This window comes from Garra rufa, chromosome 1, assembly GCF_049309525.1.
Source record: "Garra rufa chromosome 1, GarRuf1.0, whole genome shotgun sequence".
Lineage (NCBI taxonomy): Eukaryota > Metazoa > Chordata > Actinopteri > Cypriniformes > Cyprinidae > Garra > Garra rufa.
The window spans coordinates 18,274,642-18,298,225 of NC_133361.1; the positions used below are offsets into that span (position 1 = coordinate 18,274,642).

At 36.9% G+C, this 23,584-nt stretch overlaps 2 protein-coding genes across 2 annotated transcripts; one reads left to right on the plus strand and one right to left on the minus strand.

Moving 5' to 3' along the window:
- Positions 1-7,999: 7,999 nt before the first annotated feature.
- Positions 8,000-14,041, plus strand: LOC141331898 (interferon-induced very large GTPase 1-like). The gene has a single exon (XM_073836944.1). It carries the CDS (start codon positions 8,123-8,125, stop codon positions 12,683-12,685), a length of 4,563 nt encoding a protein of 1,520 aa, XP_073693045.1. The 5' UTR covers positions 8,000-8,122; the 3' UTR covers positions 12,686-14,041.
- A 3,557-nt stretch (positions 14,042-17,598) lies between these two features.
- On the minus strand, positions 17,599-21,805 carry LOC141331909 (E3 ubiquitin-protein ligase TRIM35-like). The gene is made up of 6 exons (XM_073836957.1): positions 21,334-21,805; positions 21,003-21,098; positions 20,061-20,291; positions 19,940-19,962; positions 19,739-19,857; positions 17,599-18,344 (listed from the first exon to the last, which is right to left on the minus strand). Exons 1-6 carry the CDS (start codon positions 21,721-21,723, stop codon positions 17,854-17,856), a joined length of 1,350 nt encoding a protein of 449 aa, XP_073693058.1. The 5' UTR covers positions 21,724-21,805; the 3' UTR covers positions 17,599-17,853.
- Positions 21,806-23,584: the final 1,779 nt, after the last annotated feature.

Consider the following 23,584-nt stretch of genomic DNA (forward strand, 5'->3'; position numbering starts at 1 on the left):
ACAAACCTGGCCCAAAAATGTAATAGCCTATGTCCTTATAGTTTGGTCAAATTTGGGTTCATTGCCACTGTTGCCTTTGGCTTGCTTGGTTGGGGAAACATAATATTCAGCAATATTACAGACGTGACTGCACTGACACCATAAGATATGAACTGAACTGGCCTGGATGATGGCATCACAGTTTTCTGCCGAGTCTCAGATCTGTCACATAGTGCCTGGGCCATACCTTGGCCACATAAAACAATAATTAATTTTACCAGTGGGCCGGATCTGGACTGAACCAAGGATCTACTGTATCTGAACTGGGCCAAGGACCCAGCTGTATAGTGGGCCGGAACTGAAGCAAGGGTTTGGACCAGAAGTGGGCCAGACAAATTTTGCCGCTTGGGCTGCTTTCTTGATCACACTCCTGCTGAATTTAATTTTCTCTTTGGGCCAAATATAATATTCTAAATATATTTTTTGTGCATCAGTGAGACGCTATAATATGCAGAGTATTTAAATCTCTTTTAAACTAACTGCTAGTCACTTTCAATTTTGCAATCACATGCAATGAGTATAAAAGGACCACATATTATAAAATCAAATTAGCAAATCCTTCAGCATGACTTATCAGTCATCTCTTCTTACACTTATCTTGACCCATGATCAATCTGATTCCTGATGCTTGTGCTGGATGCAGGGTTGCCATTTTTGCACAGAATTTTTATAGCTTAGTTTCAGTAAAATTCCTTTTTCAAAGACCAAACTGAGCTTTCAATTTTGTTAAATAAGAAATTGTAATTTAATTATTGTTTTCATAAATAGTTTAGAACTTACACCAGCATCCACATTTCTGCAGACAGAGAAACTTCCAAAGAAAGACAAACCTCCACAGATGATGAACACAGATGAACCACCACAAACAGAAGAATCTCCAAAATCAAGTGAACCTCCACAAACAGGGGATTCTCCAAAAATAGATAAACATCCTCTTATACCAGGTAAAGTAGATTTATATATATTTTTTTCCCTTAGCCCATACTTCACCTTAACATTACATATCTGTAATATCTCAAGATATAAGAACTCAGACCCCAGCTTTTTTTGTGCTGCTGTGAAAAGCTGTGTTGCTCAGCTGGCAATCTCTGATCATGTCCCTGGCCAAGACAGAGCTTTTAAAGAATTTCAGATATATTTAAAATGAAAAGGGGACATTACGTATAAAGTTAATTCAACATCCTTTTTAGATAAGACAGTTGTAAAATGTTTGTTATACACAGTGAAATAGCAAAAGCACAAGCACATACAGAGATTGAAGCTCGCGCAGCAAAAATTCAGGAGGACAGAAACTTGCTGTCAACGCCTGCCCTGTGACTTTTATTTATTAACTCCAAACTGCTATATACCAAACTGCTACATTATATTTCTTACCAACAAGAGGTCAAAATCATTAAACACATAACACAGTATAGAGATGCACAATCGCAGGTAATTGACATGTGCAACTTTCACCTCTCTCATTGGATAATTAAATCAAATCGATGCTATAATTCATGAATTCAAATTAATGTGAACTTACGTCATCTCTGTCTGGTTTAACATTAGCAGAATGTTAGATCTCCACTGTCTTGGGTGGTCCTTTGCCATCATGCTGTGAAATAAAATTATGTAATGCACAGCTAGCTGTAGATTACATAAATGACAACAGAATTTTGTATTGATAGACTTAAAAATTTGTTTGTTTATTAATTTATTTAAAAAATGTAAAAACAGACTGAAATGTCTGAAAATTACACCTGTAAATAATTCAATAATAATCACTTATATACTATACATATACATATACTTAAATAACATAAAAATGATCTGATTAGTTCAAATTCAAGCATTACTATGTTGGTCCATAGCAAGAAAAAAAAAAGCAAATGAACAGAGTGGACTGGAACCTAATTGCTTACACAAATAATGAGGAAATTGAACCACAAATGGACTGTGGGGTGGGACATCGCTTGGTTTGTTCATGTATACCAGGGGTGCCTATCCTCAGTCTTGGAGGGGCCTTTGTCCTGCAGAGTTTAGCTCCAACATGCCTCAACACATCTGCCGGTAAGATAAAAGGGTCTGTATTAATTACCACAGATAAGGCATAACGGGTATTTTGGGTTTGTGTAAGGCACCTCAGGAATTCATAAAATGGCCTCAGGTCTCCTTCCCTTAATCCTATCTACCTATCTAGCTTGATTAGCTGGTTCAAAAGTGTCGAATCGGGGTTGGAGCTATAAAAATGACGTCAAGTGTTAGGGGCCTCATTTATAAAACTTTCTTACGCACTGATTTGATCTTGGAGTGTTCGTACGATCAAATCCACGTCAAAGTACAGATTTATAAAAACCGTCTTCGACGTGGAAAAGTACTTATCTCCACGTCAGATTCCAGCTTGGCGTACGACCGTTTCCTTGTGGTAATGCCTGGTATTGCAGATAGTTCAGCCTCACTATAATTTGATTTCTTGCGCTCCTTTTTACTTGCCATTGTCACAGAGTTTTTGCTTTAGGAATGAGCTCATTTTTTATGTTTATTAATTAAGCAGGGGCGTTTCGATGGCGGAACATTCAGCTGCACACAATTCCACGATCATTTGTGATTTATAACCGAATGACTGGCGTACATATGGATTTAGGGCGTACGTTTGTTTTCGCTGAATCGCTCTTACGATCAAATCAGAAAAGTTCTTAGATAAAATCAAGAATGGTTTCTACGCAAGTCTTTATAAATGAGGCCCCAGGTCTCGTACATTGGCTGAAACAGACTCAGATTTAAAGGCATCAGAAAAAAAAGGCATCAGGCAAAACAGGCTCAGGACGGACAGTTAACCTTATGAAAATTAACCATGGTTTTACTATAGTGAAAGTGGTTTGTTGTTGGTAAATTATCATTTGTGAATATAAAATTTACAAAGAGAAAAAATTTGTTTATAACAAAACATTGCATTGCTTTAGTAGAGTCAGAATCATATGTCCTAAAATAATGCCTGTGAAAGAAATGGATAAATCTTGCTGAATATTATTATTAATAAATTAACCAATATTTTCCCAGAAATTGTTCAATATTTGTGACAGTCCAGAATAAATGATGTTCCACACCACTGTGCTTGTTCTGAACCGCATGATGTCACAATCCACCTGAGTCCGTTTCATTGTATGGCAGAGGTCTGAGGATGTCCTAAAATATATAACGAACCAGTGGCAGTAATCCATCATCTTCTCTTTATACTTTTATACATATAAAATACATGTATATTCAATTGGCAAATGTATTTATCCACTTACAACTTACAAATGAGGAAACTTATTAATCCTAAAAGACAATAACATAAAAAGTGCTAAAAAAACAAACAAAAACAAAGTTCTCAACATTGTATAAATGACTACAGGCTAGAATAGTTAGAAGTAAGTGATAAGAAGTGGAAAAGGTCATATTCATACAGAATATAGCAGCATGGCTGGTCTTCAACAAGCTCAAAAGGACCCATGTCACACCACTGTTTTCTTTACTCAGGTATCTTGAAAAAAAAAAGACTTATGTTGAAGGATTATTATATATATTAGCAATATCACAATTGTAGCAGTGTGATAAAGCTGTATATCGGTGCGGCTGTGATTCGGCCATTGAGAGTTTCTCTTTTGTGTGGAACTACTTCTTTCCACCACAGATTCAAATCTCAGTTTGACAGTTTAACTGCCGAGTCCAAGCCTTCTTTACTAATTTGAAAATGTCACTTTAGAACTTAGAACAGCTTCATTGAAATCTTATTGTATTACTATATTGAAAGGTCACTGTATTATGTAGAGTGGAATATTATGAGAAATAGATGGACTGAGCAAGTGTGATACCTGCATCTGATACAGCATTCATTCTTCACTTTAATCTCATATCATGGACCACAAAACCAGTCATAAGAGTATTTTTTTAATTGAGATTGTACATTGTCTGAAAGCTGAATAAATAAGCTTTTCATTGATGTATGGTTATGTTACACATCCAAGAAAGATACGACGTCCGTTCTTAGAGCAACACATTTATTTTCTGTTAGGTTAAGCAAGGAGTGCATCTGTTGCATCTAACACGAAGCTCATCAAGTATTGAATAATATTTCTTCATTATGCATCTGACACTTTAACAGAGAATTGTGCTTAGCTCTCGCTATCTGTCACTATATCTAATCCATGTTTGTAAAGATCTAAATATGGTCATACCTCATTTTGCTTGTAACTGTCTGTATATTTAGACATTCATTTCTCATGTTGAAAGTTACTATTTTAACACTCATTCGCCATTTTGGGTTTGATGCTCTTAATCTTGATCAAATTCAACATTTTCACTGTCTCAGTTCAGAAATTCGACTCTATGTAAACACAGTATACTGTTGGGTGTTATTAGAGTAATAATTATCAGCTTACCTGTTAGAAAAGATAGAAAAGAGACATGTTGAGCAAGGAACACATCTGTTGTGTTGACCACGAAATTCATCACGCACTGAGTACTCATTCTTTGTTATTCTACTGATGACTTGCGCAAAGCGTGGGTGCCGATTTCTTAAAAATGCAAGTTTTGCTATATTTACTGTAGGAAATGTACAAAATATCTTCATAGAACATTATCATTACTTAATGATTTATCTGTGCTACTTAAGACTGTGATCCAGGGATACATATTCACAAAAAATTGTTTGAAGTCCACCGAGGAACCAGAGGAAACTGTTTTCTTCATTGTATGGTCCTTTACAAGGCTGGCTATGGCTTAAAAGCTGTTGTTGTTTCAATTTCAAAGATACTGCCACCTCTTGTTGCCATCATCATCTACTGGTGGAATAAATGTAACTAAATCACCATCATGAATAGAGATCAACTGATCTATCGGTTTGCCGATTAATCAACACCGATAGTGGGTGGAACTATTGGTTTTCGACAAAAAAACCCATGCCTTTAATTTGTCCGGGCTGGGTCCGTTGCTAGAGAGGAGAAGGTCCTCATTATACAGCAATGTCCCTACAGTCTTTATACAGCACGAAAGCGGCCTCTCATGGAGGAAATCACTGACAGCACATGCAGTTTTTGACATGTGACACTGCCCACTGCACGGTGCAGGACAAAGGCTGATTTAAAACATCAATAATGAAGCGGTATCTACACAGTATACTGTAGTGCATGTTTACATATCATTGCTAAGTGATTCATTTGTTAACTGTGTTCTTTTGTCAGTGTTCTTTTGCCCATTTGGTGATCAAATAAACTCTTAAACCACCTCTTGAATTAAACGCGACGCGTCCGGTGTGTGATGCCAGATATAGCGGCAAGTTCTTCTAGACTTCTGTGACTAACTTATTTTATTAGATAATCATGAATGTTCTAGAATAGTAGCAGTTAAATTGTGAAAGTACACAATATCCATGTTTGTAATTTCAATACTGACCTCTTTGTGTAGATATTTAAAAAATCCAAAGCTTGCAAATTCGCTAGCTCGACGTCCCGTGGTTGTGTTTTTCCAGTCGGGCTACCAAAATGTTTCACCGGACTGCCCGACGTTATATCATAAAGTAGAGGGCTCCTGCAGGTCCTTAAAAACTCCTTAATTTAGTTGTAGCAAATTTAAGGCCATAAGAGAAATTATAATTTTAAGAGGTCTTACAGTTGGGGACGGAAAGACGAGAATTGCAATGGTTTAGCACACCTGGGGCCTCATTTCTAAAACTTTCTTACGCACTGATTTGATCTTAGAGTGTTTGTACGATCAAATCCACGTCGAAGTACAGATTTATAAAAACCGTCTTTGACGTGGAAAAGTACTTATCTCCACGTCAGATTCCAGCTTGGCGTACGACCGTTTCCTTGTGGTAATGCCTGGTATTGCAGATAGTTCAGCCTCACTATAATTTGATTTCTTGCGCTCCTTTTTTCTTGCCATTGTCACAGAGTTTTTGCTTTAGGAATGAGCTCATTTTATATGTTAATTAATTAAGCAGGGGCGTTTCGACGGCGGAACATTCAGCTGCACACAATTCCACGATCATTTGTGATTTATAACCGAATGACTGGCGTACGCATGGATTTCGTGGTACGTTCGTTTTCTCTGAATCGCTCTTATGATCAAATCAGAAAAGTTCTTAGATAAAATCAAGGATGGTTTTTATGCAAGTCTTTATAAATGAGGCCCCAGATGTATCAATTCTGTGTTCACGTTCAAAAGTTCAAGGCTGGTATCCAAAACAGTGAATCTAATAACCATATAGACTAGGGATGCACCGATATGAATCGGCCGATCACTTGCGCATTTTGTCAGTAAAGCCAGTTCTGTAATCAGTGGTAAATGCCATCAGGTGCGTGATTTCACATTGAGCCGTATATACTACACACAGCCGTTGTTCACTGACGAGCTGCTCACATTCACACTGATAATGAACATTGATTTCTCGTCGGTAAACAACGGCTGCATCCCTAATATAGACAAAGTTGACCTTAAAAATGAGATAATGCTTTTGCTGGCACTCCATACACACATTGTGTTATCAAAGGTGTGTAATCAGGTGCATAGCATACTGTACTGCCTTTGGTGTTCTGCAAATGAAAGTAAATATTATAGGATTGAAACAATTCTGAGGAAATTATGACAATTTTCGTTTTCAGTTGAACCCTAAAATGGTTAAATTTAACTATTGTTTTATTTCTCTTTCAGATTCACCTGAAAACACAGAGAAGTGTGAAACAGAAAACAGCCACTGTAAGCAGTTAACTAAAGGTTTTGAATCAAACGATGAGGTAAACATTCACAGAAAATTTTTACACAAATGTAAGGCTTGTTTTATGTTAATGACATTTTCTTCCGATCTGTGCCACTGCACATAGAGATCACAGATACGGAATAAGTTCTGTGAAATGCATAAGTTCAGAAAGAATAGCTTCATAAAAAATGGTCACACTTTATTGTAAGGTCCAGTTATCGGTATTAACAAACCATTATCTATGGCTTTTGCCTCAACAGCTCCTAATTTGCTGCTTAATAATAGTTAGTAAGGTAGTTGTTAAGTTTAGGTATTAGGGATGTAGAATATGGCCATGCAGAATAGGTGCTTTATAAGTAATAAACAGCCAATATGTTAATAACAGGCATGCTAATAAGTTTGACTATAATTGGTTAATAGTGAGAATTCTTCCCTATACTAAAGTGTTACCAAAGAAAACCCTATTTTGGTTTTCTAAAACACTAATGGAGACTAGTGGAATTACAAAAATAAAGCATATTGTCTCAACAGGTAGAAGTGAACAGTCATTGAGCAGGCAAAAACTCTGTCTAGAGAGAATATCAGCATCTTGCTTATAATAACCCATCCAATGTGTCTGTACTGGGAGCATTTCAATCAGATATACATCACAATTGGAAAGAAAATACAAATGCAACTTCCGTTTAATGCCAACTTGAAAATTTCCACAACATTACAATGACAGTGACAGGAAAACTCTGTTCACACTTGGGTGGTCACATAATCAAATAAGCAAGTTTATGACTGATCAAGACATGAGTAAAATTTTCTCTGAATCAAGATGATCAAAGATTAATTGATGAAATAATTAATAAATGATGAATGTTACTTCTTATGTATTGCATCAGTCATGGTCCAACACTGACTAAACAACCTCTGGCTCAGCCTGGTGGTATACAGCTGTAGATACTGGGCATGCGCACATTAATCTATAGTAATTTTTTGTCACACTGTACAGCAATAATATTGTTTTGGTATTTTAGAGCTAGGTTTAGGGTTGGGATAGTTGGTATTATCAATACTGAATGTGATTCAATGCAAATGAAACTGAATAAAATAAAATGTATATGCATGTATTTTTTGTCTATTTAACAGAGGGACAATAAAGGGCCTGGAGCAGGAGGATTCCATCCAGATCAACACACACAGCAGGAAAAGACTGAAAGTGAAAAAATAGAGCCTCTATTTGACAGACTTAATCTTAAAAGCAACATCAAATTGAGAGCTGCAGATGTTCTTCGGATAAATGAACATCCATCACAATCCTATGAGTCTTGTGCTGAAAGGGAACTGATTCAGACTTTCTTACAAAAACTACTGACAATGAACTACAGAGCAAGATACATTAATGTTAAAAAGGCCATTGAACAGGATCAAACACAACAAAGTGACAATGACTCATCTGAGGATGAGGGAAATATTTTTGAATATGTCCCTTTGTCAAAAACAAGCCAATCTGAGCGAATCCACCCGATGGATGTTCAGATGGCCGTGTTTCATTGTTCTGATGGTTTCCTGAAGCAGCTGATGGTGACTAAACTGTCCCAGTGTCAGTACGCTCTGCCTCTGCTTGTTCCTGATCCATTCACACGACAGATTGAGTTTCCTCTCTGGACATTCAGACAAATCAACAAAAGCTGGAAGATGAGAAACAGCAACAATAAAATCATCAGTAAGACCCAGCCAATCTACAAGGCAGAAACTCCAGTGGTGTTTTTCTTCAGGTTTGGCTCTGTGTCTTTGTCCAAGTCTCAGCTGATGAACAGTCTTATCAACGAGAAACACAACACGTTCTTCCACAGGAACTGCCCAGGCAGCAGCAGAACCAGAGTCCTGATGGATGGAGTGGTGGAGATCGCCTGGTTCTGCCCCTCTGAGAAAGACACAGATAACTTCAATGACTGTCTTGCGTTCTGTAATCTACACGGTGATGCAGGAGACCATGAGAAACAGCTGCAGATCCTCACTGAAATGGCCTCAGTCAATGTTGTTCTTCTACCACAACTAGATAAGAATGACAGATGTGCAGCACAAATCCAGAACCTGTTCAAAAAAAAAATACCACTCATTTGTCTTTTAACAGAGGATGAATCTACTGTAAAGAAAATGAAGAAAGAGAAATTCATAATTGGTCTTAAGAATAGAAATCAGTCAGATGTTTCAGAAGAACTCAGAAGAGCTATAAATGAATGCCTCTCATACACATCTTACAGACATGAAAATGTTTTCACAAACTTAAAGTTTAAAAATTCAGACATCAGAGTAGATGAGGAAGATGATGATGACTGCAGGAGAGGAAGGGAAGCAGCACAGCAGATGATTACTTCACTGGAGAAGAAAAATCTGACAGAGATCAAAGAATCATTTCTGCCTCATCAGGGGAAACTGTGGCATCAGTGGTGTCAGAAGAACAAAGAACTATATCGACCTCAAACAGATCAAATAGAACAGGAAAAAGGTATGAAAAAAACAGAAATGAATAATATACGAAAACAGCAACATAATTCCAACATCAGCGAATTTATGAATTACTTTATTAAAGAAATGCACTCAAATAATGAACATGAGAAGACTTTTTTTCTTAACTGGCTCAGAATCCTCCTGGATGAATATACTTCAGCTGACCTTACTACTCTTCATCACAAGTATAATAAAAAGTGGTCAACTGTTGTAAAACTAAAAGAAAATCACAATAAATCTGAGCAGCTCAGAGAAGAACTTGACAAAATATCCGAGGATCTTCAAGCTGCATCCTTTGGTTTGGAGCACATCATGAGAGAGATCGGTCAGATCTATGAATCATGTTTTTCTGTGAAAGAGAGCAAGAAAGGCCTGCAGATTGACTTCTCTTCTCTCCCGCGTCTTGCAGCAGAGATGATGATCTCTGGATTTCCACTGGAGCTGATGGATGGAGATGCTGCTCATGTTCCTGTGATCTGGATCTCTGCTGTTCTAGATCAACTCATCCAGAAACTGGGAGACCAGAGAGTCTTTGTGCTGTCAGTTTTGGGAATTCAGAGCTCTGGGAAATCCACCATGCTGAATGCCATGTTTGGACTCCAGTTTGCTGTCAGTGCTGGCAGGTGCACCAAAGGAGCTTTCATGCAGCTGGTCAGATTGTCAGATGAGATGAAAACACAGATGAACTTTGACTATATTCTGGTTGTTGATACTGAGGGTCTTCGTGCTCTAGAACTGGCTGGAAGATCAACAAGAGATCATGACAATGAATTGGCCACATTTGTTGTGGGTCTTGGAAATCTGACCCTGATCAACATCTTTGGAGAAAACCCATCTGAGATGCAAGAGACTCTTCAGATTGTTGTTCAGGCCTTCATGAGGATGAAGGAGGTCAGACTGAGTCCCAGCTGTGTGTTTGTGCATCAGAACGTTTCAGACATCACAGCTGGAGAGAAAAACATGGAGGGAAAAAGACGACTGCAGGAGAAACTGGATGAGATGACAAAACTTGCTGCTAAAGATGAAGTCTATGATGCTGAATGTTTCAGTGATGTTATTGCATTTGATGTTCAGAATGATGTGAAGTATTTTGCTCAGCTCTGGGAGGGCAGCCCACCAATGGCACCACCAAACCCAAACTACTGTGAGAACATTCAAGAACTAAAGGAAACTATTCTGTCAAATGTCTCAAAATCACATGGAATTATGCTCAAAGACTTAATAGATCGTATTAAAGATCTCTGGGAGGCTTTACTGAATGAACGATTCGTCTTCAGCTTCAGAAATTCACTAGAGATTTCAGCTTACAGACGACTGGAGACTGAATACAGCAAATGGTCTTGGAGTCTCCGCAGTGCCATGAGGGAAACTGAGAACAAGCTATACAACAAAATAGAAAATGAAGCAATTCATGAGGTTGAGGAAACTGGTCTTCTAGGAGAACTGAAGAGGACAAGTGAAGAAGTAAAAAAATCAATGTCAGAATTCTTTGAGAAAGACAAAAATAAAGATATACTTATTCAGTGGACAATATCATTTGAAATTAAAATCAAAGATGTTGAAGAAAATATTGTGAGAGAAACAAATAGGAAATTAAATGAGATTCTTCAGCAGCGAGACCTGAAGAAAAAGATTGATGCTCAAAGGACACAACATGAAAACACTCTTTATGAAAAGAGTAAAGCCCTTGCCTTAAAACTCAAAGACAAAAATAATGATGAAGAAACACTGAAGAAAGAGTTTAATTTGTTTTGGGAACAGAGTGTAAAGAAGATCATCAGAGACACTCCTTCAATCAAAGACATTGACATAATGAGAGATGTGAGAGGGATTCTCAGTAACAGCTACGAAAGTGTTCATGTAGACCTCTGTAGGGACAGCAGTGAGTACAACAAAGTTGCCACTGTACAGAGTTATTCAGCTTATGTACAATTAAAAACATCCAGTGGAATGAAAGAACAAGTTGAAGACAAATTCAGGGGGTGGTTTGGTTATGGTCCTCTATCTAAAGAAGATGACGTTCAAATAAAATCATTAGTCACAGATGTCTCTGAGCAAACAGACAAAATGATTCAGTCATTTAACATTTCAAAGATGGGCTACAATATCAGCTGCATTCAACAACTCATTGACTACATCAAGGCAAGAATTGTAAAACATGAAGGAGGACCAGTCAAATATGTGTTTAAGAATGATTTCTTCATGGATTTGGTTCTGTGGATCTGTGAGAGAGCAAACAATATAATCACTGACCAACACAGACTGTTCAGGGATGCCAATGATCCTAAAATATATGTTGAGAAGAAGAGAGAAGAGTACTATAGTATTTTCCAGGAATACTGTCGTGGAGCAACATCGACGGCAATTTTTGCTGAAATAATCTGTCAGAAACTCAAAGAGCCCATTGAACAGAGTGTCTACAAGCAGACAGCTAAAGATTTAGCAGATGAAATGATATCAAACTGTGAATCACTGAATGGAAACAGGTCAAATTTGGAGAAACACATCTTAAAGAGATTAGCAGAAGAGGAGGATTTTGACAAATACATGGACTACATTGAAACTCCCAAAGATCACTTCAAGAGTTTCATCAGAGATGAAGTAAGTCGGTACATCTCTGATAAATTCAGTGTCAGTGTTTTACTCAAGATGAAGAAGAACATTGAACTTCTGAAGACGACGATCGTGGAATCAGCATATAAATCTACTGAACATGTTCAAGTGTACTGTGGAGATGTTGGTTTGTGGTTGGAGAGTTTCACACAGCAGCTCAAAGATTTGTTGATCTTCTCTGAAAAAGACCTCAGTGGAGTGAAACATGATGATGTTAATGATTTCAAACTCCTAGAAGAAGTGATAAGCGATAAATTTCCTAAAAAAATGTCTGAGATCAGCAGCAAGTTCAACACAGATACATTTGATGAAAAACTGGACTTTGAGTTTAGGCCAGAAGGGCTTCTGATTGATCATTTCTGTCAGTGCTGTTGGGTTCAGTGTCCATTCTGTGCAGCCATCTGCACCAACACCATAGAAAATCATCCTGGAGATCACAGTGTTCCTTTCCACAGAGTGGATGGAGTCAATGGATGGTATTATCATCAAACAGATGATCTCAGTGCTGTTTTTTGCACATCTTTAGTGACAAGTGGATTAAAATTTCATGCTTCAAATGAATTGTTTCCATACAATGAATACAGAAAAGCAGGAGGGGTTTATGCAGAGTGGAGCATCACTTCTGACTGCTCTGAACTACCCTACTGGAAGTGGTTTGTGTGCAGATTCCAGAAAGATCTGGAAAAACATTATAATAAAACATTCAAGGGTCGTGGTGAGATTCCACCTGAATGGCGAACACACGAAAAACATGATGCTATTCAAAGTTTAGAAAAATTGACTGTTAGAACTGATAGAACAGATAAGACATAAAAAAACACGTTTATACCACTGATTTAAAGAACAATCTAAAATATAAACATACAATTCCCCCTCATAAGACTCAAAAACTGTATCTGGAAAAAAAAAAAAAAAAAACTTGTTCACTCTTTTACTAGTTTCCTTATAGTGAATGGAACATAATGCACTGTAGAAAGGATAGTGAACAATTGAGACAGTATAAATATGCTTTCCACGTTGGGCAAATTGAAGGATTAGACTAGATTTAGGGATAGCAACCTTTCAAGAGAGCAATCATTCTTTCTTTTAAACAGATACAGTAGTTAGCTAAACTAATTTGAACTTAGAATCATTTTTTTTTAATTCATTTATTTGTAGTTTAATTATAATTGCTATTATTTAATAATTAGAATTTTAATAAATAAAATTGGTTGAACAAAACTCTGATGATTGGTTTTGGGTACCAGTCAAAACATATTTTCTGAAGGGATCCAATCATCTTAAAGCAAAAAAGTTTGATGGCATTATGGTTCATGGCTCCCAGCTATTGAAGTAAAACAATGACAAATGTATTTGGCCTCATTTGCTTACTTCTATATTGTTTGGATCATTTATAATCAATAGTGAGTTTGGTCTTTATCACTGTATTAGCCCATTAAGCCAGATTAAGTGTTTTCCCCATTAAATGTAGTTGGAGAATCCTGGAGTATGACATATGTGGGCAATAATATTACAGCACAGCATAGCACAAGCCATGATATAAAGCGAAGGAGAGTAAGAAACAAAGATCAAAATATGTATTCTTTAGATGTAACATTGGTTCTGTATATTGGTGTCAGAGAGAATGCCATTATAATCTCCTTTGCAGTAAAAACTGCTTACATGTAGACTGGCTACATTGGAAAAGAATAAAGAAATTGAATTGAAAGTTGAATTAAAAAGGCAGTTTTTAGTTTAGTTTTTTCAGCTTTTTCTACATACATATTGGCTTATATAATCATTACATATTTGTTTCATTTCTGCTGCTACAGTATATTATAGGCTGTTTAATAGCATATTATAGGCTTTAGTTTTAAACAGACTATTTCTGAAGTCTAGTGAAGTCTAGAAGATGATTATGGATTATTCAATGTCTGATGATGAAAAAGTGTGAAGTGATTTGAATTGAAATATTCACAGCTTTAACTATGTTGAATTGTATGTTGAACTATGTTTATTTTATTGTAATAAGTGGAGCTTGTAATGTTTTTGTTGTTTAATCCTCCTCCACAGAGATCATGAGAAAATAAACGTCTTTAGTGTCTTCAGTTGTGTCTTCATCAATTTGCACTGGCTACCAATAGCTGCTTGCATAACATTCAAGGCATTAAAGGTCCCATATTGTACACATTTCTGGAGGGTTTTTTTGTTGTTGTTGTTGATGTCCGAATGCAGTAAGTTACGTAACTGTTGCTTAAGTAAACCCCTTTCACAATGTGCGCTGATTCCAGAAAATTATGGGAACGAGCGCTGTGTGAACAAAAGTCAGAACTAAATGCCATGGAGGCAGTGTTGTAATAATGCACGTTACCGTGACTCTTCACGAAGGAAAAATATGTGCAAAGTGGAATGAAGCAGCGATCAGGCAGCTCCTCACTATCAGCGCTGAAGCACAGATTGTTCATCAGGTTAGTTTAAGTTTAGTGAAATGTATGCGTTGCATTACACCTCAAATCCAAACATCACATGTCTTTATGAGTTGTGTGTAAAGCACGCACAGATTCCAGAAAACAACTGTGTGAATGAACCAAATTAAACAATTCCGGAACCAATCATGGGACACATTATCCATGTATTTTCCAGAATGGCTGTGTGAAAGAGGCTAAAATTGACGTGCAAGTGGTCTCTTATATTAACATTGTTCGGAAGCCTATGCAATGATGTAGTTTACTGACATCCATAGACTGAACAGCATTTTCTCGATTTGTTTCTGTGTTGTTGTTGCTTAGCAATGGAATGGAAACGATGTTGTCGGAGGTTTCATAAAAGGAGGGTGGGACGGTGGTTGGTGGTTAGGGTGGTCACTGAAGACGGTGACTGAGTACATCGGACGTCACATTTTTATGGAAGTCAGCAGTTCGTGAAAAGGAACAGCTATGCAGGATGTGTGTATTTTACTGCGGATTGACTGCTTTGAAACTTATATGGTAGTTACATAGCCCCTAGACCTCAGTTATCATGAAAAAAGCCAGGAAATTTCAATTTTGACAATATGGGACCTTTAATGTTTGCCCTCAAAACCACCACTGGCTCGGCACCCCTTTACCTATGTGGGCCGTGTAACTATGTGTATCATTAAAAAGACTCAAACACTGCCAAACATCTAAATTAGTTTTTTTTTTTATTTACAACTGCGTCCATAGAAGACACAGCATTATCATTCCAGGTTTCCAATGGTAGGGGAAGGGTGGCACTGAAGATTTTGAGACACAATCAACAGCTGCTTTTATTCTGATGTTCATATAATGATCAAGAGTGAACCAAACACATATTACTATGAATTATGAACATTTGTCTTATTGATCAAATGCATCAGACTTCATCAAATCGGTAAATATATCCTGTTTCATGTATAAGAGCACAGGTCTTCTCTAGACTCACTGTTTTGGACAATGTGACTCCTGCATCTTTCTCCAAACTCTGAATGCCAAGTTTCCCAAGTAACGTGGCACATTAATCATAGTCCCAGAAGGCGTCCGTTGATCCGGCTTTAAAACCTGGACTCTGGAAGAACATTCAGGAGTCAGAACTGCATTGGCTTTGGCTTCAAAAGAGACATCAGCAGGTTACTCACCTGAGGTGGGCTCCTCATGTGGTCCCAGTTGAGTAATTAATATAAATATATATATTAGGGGTGTGACAAGATCTCGTAGCACAAGATTTCGCAATATTCCGATGTGTCCCGCGAGATCTGAACGAGACGATATCATGGCAAACATTTTGCAGTGTTTACATTAGAGCTGCATGACTAATAGTTAAAATATCATGATTTCTATTGAAACACCCACACAATCTTATTCATGAATGACAACAATTCAGCAATGTCTATTACAACTGTTTCACGCGCTCCACTGAAGCATACAATGTGAAAGTTATTGAAGACATTCAAATCTGCATTCTTACTGCTGCTGTTTCAGAAAGCAACACAGTCTTTTTAACCACAAAATCATCATTATTTCTTTGTTACAGATATTTAAATAACATAAGTACTGGGACAAAAGCTTATAGTTTAGGTATAAACTACGGTGGCCGAGAGAGGCCAACGCGCTGCAAACAAGAAAACACATGCAAACAGAAAAAAACGACAACAAATTAAGAAAACGTCTTCATCAGTTTGACAACACAGGCGCTGCAAATACTCGCAACGCAAACACAAATACGGAAACGCGCTGCAAATTCTCACAACACAACCAAACTCAGAAACGCGCTGCGAACACACGAAGGCGCTGCATATAGCACGGTCCACAACGGAAATGTTTCAGGGGGACCTCAAAAAGTGACGAACTCATCTGGGACCTGATTATTGATATCACCATATTACCTGATTATTTATATCACTATCACCTTTAAGTGATACTATACTATCACTAAAAGGCGGTAGTTCACCGATAACACCTCTGCTCTGACCAACAGCCACTGAACAAAATAATCAGGTTCCAGATGGGTTCGTATTTGCAGCGCCTGTGTTATCAAACTGATGAAGATGTTTTCTTAATTTGTTGTCGTTTTTTCTGTTTGCATGTGTTTTCTTGTTTGCAGCGTGTTGGCCTCTCTCGGCCACCGTAATAAACACTTATTATCTACAGTAGCGATCAAAACGAAAGTATCTCATAACATTTAGAGTAACGTTAATCCTCTTTGCCAGGAGGTGGCGACAACTGCACTTTAAAAAAAGTATTTGTCATTAAATAATACATTCAAGAAATTCCAATAGTGAAACAAGTCTTTATTAATTGAGACACTGGCTCTTTTTTTATTTTTTATTTTTATTAAAATTTAGACTTAGACCACTAGTAAATTACATAATTTTGTTTAGATTTCTCATCCCTTTTTTTCTTTAGAATTGTGATCTCCAGTTTATAAAAAAAATCGTTTTTCAGTTTACACAAAATCATGCAGCATTAGTTTACATGTTTATTATTGTATATAATTCATTAAAACTATACGTTTAATTTCATAAAGTACAAGCTTATATCAAAATGCGACTACATTTTTTTTGAACAAATTACAATTTTCCTTTATATAGTTCATCACTGAGGATCTCTTTAAAAAAGTTACAAAATCTTGTCTCGTTCTCGTGAACCCAATCTTGTGTCTCATTTCACAACAAAAAAAATTTACTTTAACAGTCGGTCAATTGTTAACATGCACTATATAGTGTTGTTCATTCAGTATTCACAAGTTATTTAGTTCATTATTAGTATGAAAACGCCCTGCTGAAGGAAAAAAAAAAAACGCTAAAACCAGCATAGGCTGGTCATAGCTGGTTACCAAGCTGGTTTTAGAGGGGTTTAGAGGGGCCACTTTCTCAGGCTGGTCACGCTGGTTTTAGCTAGTCAGGCTGAGAAACCACCAGCTAAAACCAGCTACTTCTATCTTAAACCAGCTAAGACGAGCCAACCAGCTTATGCTGGTTTTATCTGGGGTTTTTTTCAGCAGGGCGTCTAAGGGACACATCTTAAAATCAACTGAGACGAAATTACACATTAACACTCTCTTCGAAAGGAATAACATGCCAAAAAAATAAAAATGAAATAAGAAAAATACCAGAAATTGTTCTTCCAGCGACGGACAAGCTCATCTACTGATCGGAAGTGTGCATTTAAATAGGATCCTGCCTATCACCGGAGGTGACACATTTCCTCCTAGTGGCTTGGCTACAATAGTTATCTTGAAAAATGCCTTGTTTAGCAAAAACATGATAAACTTTGAGTGTCACCATTTTAGTGATTTTAGTGTTTGCTTTAGCTGACTTTTTGGTTGTAAAATAAGCGATGTACAAAAAAACTTATAAGATGCCCTTTTAACCAGAATAGAATGAGTCAGATGATCAGATTATCAGCACAGGATAAATAACAGGATTGTTATTTCATTTTTAACTGTTAGAGATTATTTTTAAGAATCAGCGAAGGCAGACTGATCCAGACCTACAGATGCAATATTTACTGACAGTACTGTACAATTCTCAAGGTGGAAAATGCTGAAATCCAGAAGAATGGGAACACATTGTCAGTGAAGGTGGTTGTAAATGTGTGTAGATGTGTCTTAGCAACAGGATCAAAGAAAGACACCGTTCCTCTGTCATAGTCCAGATACACTCTCACACGCTCAAGATCCTGTTCAACAGGAAAACCATATAGTGTAGTCAGTCCATACTGCACACCCCAGACTTCGGTGGTATAGAAATCACCTCCCTTCCTTTGGTTTGATGCTGTAGTTACTCCAAGACTCCACTTTAAACTGTCTTTAACTTCAACATCCCAGCAGTGTGTTCCTGAGTTAAAACCCTCTGAACCCAGAACACATGGATAATAGTCAAATCTCTCTGGATTATCAGGAAGCGCTTGTTTGTTCCTGCTGTTTCTCACACTGGTCAGATCATCAGACATGACAAGCCACTGATTTGCAGTGTTTGGATCCAGAATCACAGGAGCTGATGAGACACAAGTAACCATTTTTTTTTTTTTATTCTGATGTTCATGTCATGATCAAAAGTGAGCTGAACGATGATTTTGAATTATGAATACTCATCACACATTTTCATCTGATCACTGTCAGTATTGTAATAGTAAATATGTGATGGAAGAATTTTAGATTTGACTACATGTCAACAGAAACTGTACAAACTTTTCAAAATCATTAAAAATGTGAATGATCTGGTGAATCAATGTCCATTTATTTCAATAATTTGTTTCAAAAAGTGAAACTTGTATGTTATATTTGTTCACAACATGCAAAGTGAAATATTTCAAGCATTTATTTGTTAAAATTTGAATGATTATGGATTAAAGATAAAAAAAAACATATTCCAGTATTCCAGTATTTCACAGAATTAGAATATCATAACAAAGTTCAACATTGTAGCCTAAATTGTCTCAGTATGGCTTAGTAGGCTTCAGGGTCATGGGGAAGACTACTGACTTGACGGTTGTGCAGAAGACCATCATTGACCCGTCCATAAGGAGGAAAAGTCTCAAAAGGCAATTGTAAAAGAAACTGGATGCTCACAGAGCGCAGTATCAGTATATTATCAAGTCCACAGTCAATGTAGCTGTCTACCAGTAAATTTTTAGAGAACTTCATGCTTCCTGCTGCCAACAAGCTTTTTGGAGATGATGATTTTATTTTCCAGCAGGATTTGGCACCTGCCCACAAAGCCAAAACTACCAGTACCTGGTTTAATAGCCATGGAATAACTGTACTTGATTGGCCGGCGAACTTACCTGACTTAAACCCCATTGAAAATCTATGGGGTATTGTCAAAAGGAGGATGACGGAACAGAGACCCTGAAATGCAGGGGAGCTGAAGGCCAATATCAAAGCAACTTGGGCTACCATAACACCTCAACTGTATCAAAAGCTGATCGCCTCCATGCCATGCCGCCTTGATGCTGGAATTAGTGCAAAAGGAGGCCCAACAAAGTACTGAGGACATAATACAGTACATTAACACACTTTTCAGAAGGCCAACATGTGTTGAAGATCCTTTTTTTTTTTGGTCACATGAAATATTCTAATTTTGTCAAAAACTGAATTTTTTGTTGTTGTCTTTAATCCATAATCATCAAAACTGAACAAATAAAGGCTTGAAATATTTCACATTGTGTGTAGTGAACTAATATAACATAGACATTTTGCTATTTAAAACAAATTATTGAAATAAATGGACTTTCCCTCAAACTGTAAATGTGAGTATCCTGTCCCTCTATTGTTTAAAAATCATTTTAGCTCATCTGGTTATTCACACAGAATGCTAAAATGTGTGAATCTTCACCCATACATAATTTTTAGTGTATGTGTAAGAGCATATATCTTCTCCAGACTCACTGTATTGGATGATGTTCTGCATCTTCTGCCAGACTCTGAACGGCAGATTGCCCAAGTAACGTGGCACATGAATCAAAGCTCCAGAAGGCGTCTGTGGATCCGGCTGTGAGATCTGGACTCTGGAAGAACATTCAGGAGTCAGAACTGCTGTGGATTTGGCTTCAGAAGCAGAGAGACCAGAGACACCAGCAGATCACTCACCTTTCCATTGTGACTGGAAACTCCTGCAGAACAAACACACAATTTATCATCAACAACTCAATCAATCAATCAATCAATCAATCAATCAATCAATCAATCAATCAATGATCTGAATTCAGACCTGTAGAAAGCAGATGTCATTGTCTTTCATCATCTCCTCTGTGTCTTTGATTGTGTGTGAAAGAGCTGAGATGTGTCTGTTGATCTCCTCCAGCTTCTCCTTCATCATCTGCTTCTTCTGCTCCTCTTCCTCTCTCAGTGCAGTGATTGTAGCTTCTTCTTCATCTCTGAGAAACTGGTGAAGTTTCTCAAACTGCTGTTTAATCTGATGCTCTGTGTGCTCAGCTTGAGACTGAAATCAAATTACAATCACTTTAATCATCTCAATCAATCAACATACCCCATAATTAGGGATGGGAATCTTAAAGCTGTGATTTTCTGGGCGGATAAGATTAGGAACTACACTTCCATTCTGGCATAATAGTCAAGAAAGTTTACTGCCATAATACAGACGCAGCAGGCACAATAATATAATGCACTAACTACAGAAGAGTCAAGTTTTAAATAGTACAAATATCAAAACATGCTGGTCATTTTTGAACGCAATGCTATATTGGTCTTGTAGGATTCAATGATGCTAAGCTGTGCTAAAAGTGATATCGCCAGAACGAGAAACCGGCAAAACTCAATGAAACTCAGTGAATGAGCCTATTTTTTCTCTTTTCCTCAGCATTACTGCCATTTGATTATTAGCTCACTAATGAGAATAGACTGTGGCAGCTTTAACAGGCTGCATTCAAATTAATGCACAGATCTATTTCAATATATATCAGAGGTTTTGTCCTGCTCTGAAAACATAAATGACTGTGTGTACATCAATTTCATATAAAAGTATTCGCAAATGCAAGTGCATTTAACCACAGCAGCAATCAAGCTTCAGGACGAACAAACACAAAGTGCATGTGAAAGTCTGTCAGTGCGTGAGTTTGGTGCATCTAATAGTAGGCCTACTGCATTCCAAACGGCAAATGAAAGCATATGAACCATTTTTCTGTGTCCCCACCTTGATGTGTTGAATAGTTTTCTCAAACTCTTCTTTAATGTTTTCATCATGTTGAAGTTTCTCTTTTAAGGACTTCAGTGCTGCTTGAAGCTCCTCCTAGAATTCAACAAAATAAAATACATACAATTCCAGATGCTAAGAGAATACAGTTAATAACGAGGAAAAAGGTGACTGAACGTGTTACAAACTTTTTTAAAAGCTCTGGGACTTAATGAGAGCCTTTATCTCAGTATCGCGTAAACAACTCGACACAATAGCAAGCCAAGAACAACACAAACATGCTCCTTATTGTCCTTTACATGCTGTATGAAACAAGAGACATTTGTCTTACCTTATTTGATGAAACAACTTCACTGATGGGTTTGAATGTATGATTGAAATGTTGTTGTAAATCTCTGCACATTAGACACACAGGCTGTTTGTCCTCCAGACAGAAGAGTTTGAGTTTCTCACTGTGTAAACTGCAGATCTCCTCAGATCCTGATGAACGCCTCTCATTTTTATGCTTCAGAAACGACAAGTTTTTAAACGCAAGACTAATTGGAGGATCATCTCTTGAGGATCTTCTCCTGCAGACAGGACACTCCTGAGTTTCCTTGGTTCTCCAGAACTCTTGAAGACACTCTTTACAGACACTGTGGCCACATGATAAAACAACAGGAGTCTGGAAGATATCATGACATACAGGACAAGAAAAATCTTCCTCAGATAGTGAATCCATTTTCACCGTTTGACTGTTTTGACTTTGAAACTTTACTTTCACTTTCTGACAAAAGTGAAACGAATAACCAAAAGAAACCCGAAGATCTGCTGACTGTTCAGAAACAAACTTCTCGAAAATCTCCAAGAAAGTGTTTTTGCTTTTGTTCTCCTCTGACTGCTGATTCCTACCTGATTATATCCAGAAATAACACGCAAAAACCGTGTGACCGAAGGAGTAAAATAATGCAACAGTTTTTTTCTCGGTAAGTGTTTTAAAAGGGTGGATCAGTTTATGATGATCCTTAGGTATGTTGTGGAGCAGGTCAGACAGGAACATCACAGTTACTTCAAGTTAATGTAAACAAAATGCTTTCAAAATAAATACGAGAGAACACATTGAGATACTATTTTGTGTGACTTAGGGTTAGGATTTATTGGTTGGTGAGTATGTGCAAGTTTCTCCAGGGTCTGTCATGAGCAAATATTTGGGTAACACTTTCTATGAAGCCTCTATTTATAATGCATTATAAGGACATTCTTAATGCATTATAATGCATGCATAATGCCTTATAAACATCATTATAATATGTTATATATTTTTTATAAATAATCATAACAACAGTTACAATGCACTATAATACTTACCTTTTTGTGCTTATAACTTTGATGAGTACAATGCATTATAACACCAGATAAAGTCTCCATTTATAATCCTTCATACGGGTATTATTAATGTACTATAGTGCACACGTAATGCCTTATAAACACAATTATGATTTGCTGTATCATCTAATTAATAATCATAAAAACAGTTACAACACATTATAATACTTACCATTATAACACCAGATGAAGCCTGCATTTACAATGCATTATAAGGGCATTCTTAATGTATTAAAATGCATAATAAGAACATACATATAAGAACGCCCTTATAATGCATTGTAAATGCATACTTCATCTGGTGATATAATGCATTGTACTCATCAAAGTTATAAGCACACAAGGTAAGTATTATAGTGCATCGTAACTGTTGCTATGATTGTTTATAAAATTATATAACATATTATAATGCTGTTTATAAGGCATTATGCATGCATTATAATGCATTAAGAATGTCCTCGTAATGCATTATAAATACAGGCTTCATAGAAAGTGTTACCAATATTTGTCTAAATTATTTCTTCACATGCTGAAGTCAGTGATAAACACACATCTGCTTATAGCGCTGATTATCAGTCTTTGAAGATACTGGTATCTGCATCTGTTCTGCATTATCCTACATGTCAACAAAAATGTGAAATAGTCTGCAGGGAGCACATGCCTACATTACTAGCTGAAATCTATAAGCAGCTCTACTGAAACACTGCACCGTAGCTACAGAATAATAGATGTTTATTGGAAACAAGACCATCCTGTCATATTGCTTTAGGCTTCTTTGAATTGTTTTAGGTTTCTTTGAAGGGAGAGAAACAAACATTAGAAATAAATGAGTTGAGGATAAATGACACTGTAAAACCAAATGTTGCCTTAACTTAAATAATTAAGTAATCCTAAGTAATAATTTTGCATTTACAGTTGCAGTTCACATGATCTTAATGTTATATTTTACTGCATGCATGATCAGATCTTAGAACAGATTATATCTGTAATCACAAGTTACATAGTTCGTCAGAGTACAAAGTTCCTACTTGATCTAACATTTACAAGAACAAGCTACAGAATAATATTAGCCATAATGAGGTTCAGAGATGAAGGCCATAACATTAATGCTGTCTACACGAGGAAGCCATAGGATAGATTTAAAAACTGTGAAAATAAATTGACTTAGTAAGAAGTAAGAAAAGTACTAAGAAATAGTAAGTAGTAAGAAATTGCAT

Excerpts from the sequence above, each read along its gene's own strand:
- LOC141331898 (XM_073836944.1), top strand. The coding sequence starts at position 8,123 with ATGAACTACAGAGCAAGATACATTAATGTTAAAAAGGCCATTGAACAG.
- LOC141331909 (XM_073836957.1), bottom strand. The coding sequence starts at position 21,723 with ATGGATTCACTATCTGAGGAAGATTTTTCTTGTCCTGTATGTCATGAT. Across the intron at positions 20,292-21,002 it reads AAACTATTCAACACATCAAG|TCTCAAGCTGAGCACACAGA; the intron begins GTGGGGACACAG and ends ATTTGATTTCAG. Across the intron at positions 19,858-19,939 it reads TTTCCAGTCACAATGGAAAG|AGTCCAGATCTCACAGCCGG; the intron begins GTGAGTGATCTG and ends ATGTTCTTCCAG.